The following is a 7,500-nucleotide window of genomic DNA, read 5'->3' on the forward strand; positions in this document are numbered from 1 at the left end:
TCTTTTACATTCTCTTCACGTAAAGTTTGTCAAGATGTTCTTCACAAGTTCTGCCTTGAAGAATATAGAGATAACTCTTAAGGGAAGCAATTCTAATGACTAATCATATGTTACACATATATCTACTCTAAAAGAATAAACGGCACAGAATTCAGTATGCCTGGTAGTTTTACATTTAAAAAAATATTAGTAATAATCTATTAAAAATATGAACATTTATGCAACAAGTATAATAGAACCGAACTCTTTGCACATTAGTAATGGATTTAAAAGAAATATATGGATATTCAGTGGTTTTTCTGGACTTGAGAGTATCTTACTGATTCGGTTCTCTGATTCATTTTGGGTTTCCTCCTAAAACGACAGAACAAGGCTGATGCAGTTACATATGGAACTTTCGTTTCCCAGACGTGGTTATTGTTTCCAGTTCAAAAGCTCTGTCTGCCAAAACGTCGATGTTATTCAAAGTTAAAGTTCGAATAATAACCATAAAAATATAATATAAAATAGGATTAATGACACTGAATGTGGAGTTCCCCATTGTGGTCTTATTGCTTCCAATTCAAAAGCTCTATTCTCCAAATTATCCAAGTTCTGCAAGGTTAAAGTTCGAACAATAATAAAATAAAATACTATAATAGGATTAATGAAGTTGATTAAAGAGTTATAATAAAGAGAAAAATGGATGAATTTATTATTAAAAGAATCCAATCCCTCCCATTATCGATGAGATAATAGGTGCCATGAAAGATTAAATAATGGCACACTTGGGAGGTCTCACTAGGCACTACTGGGTAGATGAATCATGGAAGGATGTAATGTTGAATCAATTTAGGGAAGAGGTTAAAGTCTCTTTGGAATTCTATCTCGTTGGGTAAAACGGTTTAAGGTAAACTAATCATGGTAGATCACGTTATATAAATTAGAGAAGGTCGCGTAATAGAAATCAAGGAAGGTTAGGTTACAATAATAATAAAAGTTAAGTTGCAGGAATCTCGGAAAATTCTTAGCCGACTCGTTAAGATCCTAAGTTATAGGAATCATGGAAGGTTTTAAATATCATAAAAGTTTTTTGTCACAGGAATCACGGAATGCTGTTCTAGAAAATCATCAATGATTAGTTACAGAACCACAAAAAAGTTTTTGTTCAAAGAATCTTAACGTCAAATTACAGGAATCACACAAAACTTTCATAAGAATCGTCAAAAGTTACGTTACAGGACTAAAGGAAGATAATGTTTAAAGAATCATAAGAGATCAGGATACAGGAATCACGAAGTGTTATAAGGAACATGAAAGATCTGGCTGCAAGAATCGAGAAAGATTAAGTTTCAGGAATAATTAAAAGCTCACAGGAATCAAAGAATTTTGAAAGAGTCGTCAACGGTTAGTTAATAATAAATCTAATAAGTTAGGTGACTTGAATCCAAAGGAATTACAGTGAAAAAGATAGAATTCATTTTTTCAAATATTTATAAAAGGATACTAGGATTATCCTCGCTCATTCTGGTCAGGTGGTATTTCGTGAAGGTGACGACCTGTCTGTAGCGTCTTATCTTCTCCTTGTCGACGGGATCCCCGCATCTGCCGCACTCTATCGGAGGGCTTTTGTGGCAGAACGTTTCGGGAATGTGGATGAAGGTGTTGCAGTCTTCAGTTTCTAAAAGGAAAACGATAAAAGTGCTCTTCACTTGTTCCAAAATAAGGAATGCAATGGTCGTTCCTGATTATACACAAGAAGCATTCTCTTCGTAGGAAACAAAGAAATGCACTGTGAATTCCATGAACATAACAAGAAATACAATCCCCAATCTCTTAAAAACATGGCATTGCTTCCTCAGTTTCTGATGAAATAAATAAACCAAGAAAAGAGGAGGTTTCAGGACTTTGTATGAAAGCGTTACAGTTTTCAGTTTCTGTGAAAATGGCGGCATTCAGTTTCTCAAGAAAACGAGCAATGCAGACTTAAATAAAAAAAAAAATACTATGGTCTTTAGTTCCTGAAAAAAAAATGCAGGTTTGTTTTTGAAGACATGCAAGGCTGCAGTTCTGTTTCTACAAAAAGAAAGTACAAGTACATGAGTAAGGGCATGAAAAGCTGTAATAGTAATAACAGTAATAATAATAATAATACTAACAGCAACAGCAATAACAATCACAATCACAACGAGTACTATAACTACCACGAGCCTTCAATTTTCTTGCCAAGAAAAATAAAAACATCTTTTCTGCCTTAGCTTCAAGTCTATGTAAAAAATCTCATTCGCCATTTTTGCGCACATCATATTTGCTTAAACTAACTTGAAATCACTGGCTCTTTATACTTACCGCAAACGACCGAATTTTCCAAGTGGGCCCTCTCCTCATCTGCGCACGTTTTGCAGTCACACCAGAAGTACCACTTCCTATGGAGTTCCTCCTTGCGCGCTGCCACGCTCGCTACGGGATCTATGTAGCTGATTCGGCACTGCAAAATAAGCAGTGATGTTGAACGGTAACAATATAAGAAAAGGTATTTTCATTCTTTTTCGAAATAACAACCACATGAAGAAAGTTTTGTAAAAAATTATTCATGAACAAGTTTCGTCTCTGTTTTCAGACAAGCAGTACACTATACTGAAGGTATTACTAATCATGGATAAATGGAACCAGATCAATATAACAGAAGAGAGTTTTCAGAATTAGAAAGTTCAAAGAAAGCGTATACCCCTGCTAACTAGAGCTAAACTCGTATCTGAAACTATATAAATATCAAATCACTTATCCTTCGCCCACCCTTTCACCAAGTTTAATTAAAATCCATGGATAATTATTTTTAAGTATTTTGTGGAGACACGGATTCCACAATCAGCTGTAGGTCCCGTTGCTAGGTAACCAACTGGTTCTTAGCCACGTAAAATAAGTCTAATCCTTCGGGCCAGCCCTAAGAGAGCTGTTAATCAGCTCAGTGGTCTGGTTAAACTAAGGTATACTTTTTTAAACACAAAAAACAAATAATGTACATTTGTGAATTTGTAACCCCTGTCAAGCTTCGTTGGCAGAGGCACTGATAAAATCATGGGCAAAGAAACCGTTGAAACAAGGCAACACGTAACAAAAAGAGAATCCATCACGTGAAATCTTATCAAGAGGAAAAGTATTTTAAAAACTCAAACAGAGAATTTAAAGAATGAAAGGAAGGCTGAAACAAGGACAGGTAATCCTTCACTAAGCCTGAAATACATCTAACCATAGCAAGATCCTTGGACCTTGAACATGGCCCTATACACAGTGATTACGTGAAGGTCGTACTACTTGCCAAGGTTATGTTAAAATTGACTTCTGCTAGCGTTCTCTCTCTCTCTCTCTCTCTCTCTCTCTCTCTCTCTCTCTCTCTCTCTCTCTCTTTGAGGCCTTAGGCAACACTTATAAGATATGTTTCTCTCTCTCTCTCTCTCTCTCTCTCTCCTTTGAGGCCTTAGACAACACTTAGATATGTGATTCTCTCTGTTTCTCTCTCTCTCTCTCTCTCTCTCTCTCTCTCTCTCTCTTGAGGCCTTAGACAAAACTTATAGGATATGTGTTTCTCTCCTCTCTTTCTCTCTCTCTCTCTCTCTCTCTCTTGAGGCTCTTCTCTCTCTCTCTCTTTGAGGCCTTAGACAAAAACTTATAGGATATGTCTCTCTCTCTCTCTCTCTCCCTCTCTGAGGCCTTAGACAAAAACTTATAGGATAGGTGTTTCTCTCTTTCTCTCTCTCTCTCTCGTAGGTTTTATAAGCACTAAGAAAGCATATTAATACACTATACGTTCTCTCTCATAGCACCTGTTCGCTAGCTATGACCAGAGACCTTGTGACGTCTCACTCTCCTCTACTCTTGATCATGTGATCTCAAAATAGATGGCAACAGGTGAGGACGCGGGTACTGACGACATACTATATTTACCCTCAAGTCAAGGTAATAAATCCCAGGTGCCAAGACACCATAGGAACACATGGGAGGCGAGCATGAACATAAACAAAAGTAGACTGGTAGATAGACTGGCCGCATATACTGTACATGCGAGTGTGCGAATGTATGTAGTTATGTATATGTGGGTATATGTTTGCGTGGTTTGTATGAATTTACGTATACATGTTGATGCGCGTACAAGATCTTACATAAATATACACATGAACAAATTATACATATATATATATATATATATATATATATATATATATATATATATATATAACTATGTGTATATATATATATATATATGTGTGTTATGTATGTGATATGATGCTGATGGGTATAGTGTAGTTTATAGTTAACTTACTCTAGGGGGTGACAGCCAGGGTAGAGAAAGAGGCATGGAACTAGCATATATATATATATATATATATATATATATATATATATATATATATATATATATATGTATATATAAATATTAAATATTATATTAATTTCATTATTGTCTTTCTGTCTATGTTTGCGTGTCCGAAGGCTTCTGGGAATTCCGGAGGCTTCTGGGGCTTCCGAAGGCTTCACGACAATTTCTAGGCTCTTCGAAGCCTTTCGGCTCCGATTTCTTCTCCAAAAAACTCTGTTCGGGGGAAGGCTTCTGGTCCTTCCTGGAGACGAAAGGTTCCTGCCTCCTTGAAAGGAAGCGGATCCGACAGGAACCCGTTCAGGAGCTGAAGACGGCTTCACAGGTTCCTGGAATCTTTAAGAGTTTAAGACGAAGATCTAATCCAATGGACGTTTCTCCAGGAATGCTTCATGAGCTGAAGACTATTTCAAAGGATAGTGCAGTCCTAAAGACGCCTTCAAGAATACGTTTTAATTCAATTGGCGTTTCTCAAGGAGGTGGAAGAATTCTGGGCGGAATGATTCTAATGACAGATTCTGGATTTCTCCAAAGACATGCAACCATAACTGGCCCGAAATTTTCAACATTAACAAGAAACTAGCAAATGCGAGCGATAGCGACATCTATAAGTATATATATATATATATATATATATATATATATATATATATATATATATATATATATATATATATATATATATAGATATATATATATATACATTGCCTTTCCAACAATGAAATACTCCTAAAGATTTCTTACAAGACTCTCCCTTCTCATTTTCAATAGGAACTATATCTGCCCACAACAACAGCTATTTAACTGTTACTAACATTTGCATTTAAATCACTTAGCACACCTTTTCAGTCTCCAAACCCCAACAGGGCACAGGTTTAGAATTTCGAAAACAGTGGCTTTCGGTTTCATTTTCTGACAATCCTGAGCCGTACCTATACCCACACTACATCACAAGCATGATCAGTCATTCCCAAAGCATACTGGAACCGGAACATATGTACTTTTTCCCCCATCCCCAGTCTCTCTGACACTACAAATGCCACACCTACCCTAGCTCTACAACTTTTAACCACCCCAGACACATTCATCCTTCCTCTTTCCAACTCCTGCAACTAATGCCATTGCATCTTATTTCACTCAGTACAAAAATATCCAGATGTAATGCATTTCTTATCTTCTGCCAAACATCCACCAACATTCAAATCTCTGCAATGCATTACCTATTTCCTTTTAAGTTTTTTGCATGGACTATAGGGTATGGGGTCTGCAACCCCTGAAGCCCAGACTATTTAGTGACTTGTACACCAAGCAAAACAGCGAGAATGCTCTTATTTTCCCGGCATCCCACAGAAGTGAATATGTGATTCCCACTGAGCTCATGTGGAAAGGCTAATCTGACATTTAGGGGGTATATCATCCCGCTAAAGGTCCACAACCAATAACTAGGGTTTGCAAACAGCGTGTGGCATATTTTGGCTGTTACCCACCCAACTACTGACCAGACCAAGCACTGATTAACTTCCCGCTCTAAGAAGAACATTTACAACGAAAAACAACGAACATATACGAGTATATATATATATATATATATATATATATATATATATATATATATATATATATATATATATATATATATATGTATATATGTATATATGAATGTATATATATATATATATATGTGCATATATGAATGTATATATATACATTCATATGTATACATAGGTGTGTATGTATGTATGTATATATACATATATTTATATTTATATATACACACACACACTACACACACATATATATATATATATATATATATATATATATATATATATATATATATATATATATATACATATATGTGTTAGATTGCAGGCACAGACAGAATGACAAACATACAATTAGATAAAAGAAAAAATTTAAGAGAGAGAAACCCAAGAGAAATATACCTATACCCGCGCATATATTAACATAAAAATTCATAAATCTCTTCACACGACGAGAGAGTCTCGTCCATATCAATCCTCGGCCCCGCCACATTCACTGGGTCATAAGTCAGTCAACATCTTTGAAGTGTGAGACATCCGAGTCGATTTCCTCGTTATCTTTGATTCAATCCTCCCTATCAGGTTTTTTTTTCATATATAATTTTTTTTTATTTATTCTTCCCCATTTGATACACGCCTTACTTTTTACCATTTTTCTTATGCGGATTTTTTAATGACATTTATTTATAGCTACCGTACTGCGCAGTATAAACCCCATCCTCCTGTCTGAGTGATATAGTGTCATTTTAATACTGCTATCACTAGCAGTAAAAAATCATTACTGCTAAAATACTCCTGCTTCATCAACACTTCATCTTGGCATGTGGGTCTCATTATAATGCAATAAATAAAAATAAAAGTCATTTGTCATTTCCTAAGGAAAATCACTCAAAGATTGAAGTACTAATGAGTAATGGACGCATACAAGAATTAACACTCTCCCCGCAGCTTTAGCGCTTTACTTTTTTTATTCGTCCAAATTGATCTTTTACAATCTTGCTGTCCACCTTCTTTCATTTTATTCTACTTTGGTTTTCACTTCCCAGTTCACAAACATTATGAGCGAGCTGCATTAGTTTCTTGAATAAGACTTATTGGTATCGTTAAAATAGCGCTGCTCACTACTACTACTACTACTACTAATAATAATAATAATAATAATAATAATAATAATAATAATAATAATAATAATAACGAACTTGGTAAGTGGGTTGTTAATCTGGGATTTTAATTAGGTTTCCATGTTACTTCCTAATCTAATTTAAATTGAACTCTGGCGAAGTTAAAATAATGAACAGTGACTATGGTAATAATGACTGACTACATAACAGTTTAGTTACAGTGTGAATTAGCGTGTTGAAAACGAAGCAGCATCATATGATGAATCAATCGTCATTTGCAATCCTTTTTATATACAGCGTCAGGCTAATTGGATTAAGGGTACTTGATGAGAAAAAAAGTCGATAACAACTTAGGCATAGACCATTAAGGGCAGATGCACTTATACCCACGGTATGAAGAATATATATCAAAACAATGTGAAGGGGATGCACAGCACACTCACACGGCTATTTCGGCCTAGAATAGGAAAATAATGAAGAA

The 7,500-nt window shown here is 35.4% G+C and overlaps 1 protein-coding gene across 1 annotated transcript in view; it reads right to left on the minus strand.

Annotated features, from left to right (window-relative positions):
• LOC136836461 (histone-lysine N-methyltransferase SMYD3-like) overlaps positions 1-7,500 on the minus strand; it is a 28,780-nt gene that overhangs the window by 7,048 nt on the left and 14,232 nt on the right. Inside the window, 2 exon segments of the mRNA XM_067100729.1 lie at positions 1,487-1,660; positions 2,329-2,467. Coding sequence (XP_066956830.1) covers positions 1,487-1,660; positions 2,329-2,467 — 313 coding nt within the window.

This window comes from Macrobrachium rosenbergii, chromosome 56 (assembly GCF_040412425.1).
Source record: "Macrobrachium rosenbergii isolate ZJJX-2024 chromosome 56, ASM4041242v1, whole genome shotgun sequence".
Taxonomy (NCBI): Eukaryota; Metazoa; Arthropoda; class Malacostraca; order Decapoda; family Palaemonidae; genus Macrobrachium; species Macrobrachium rosenbergii.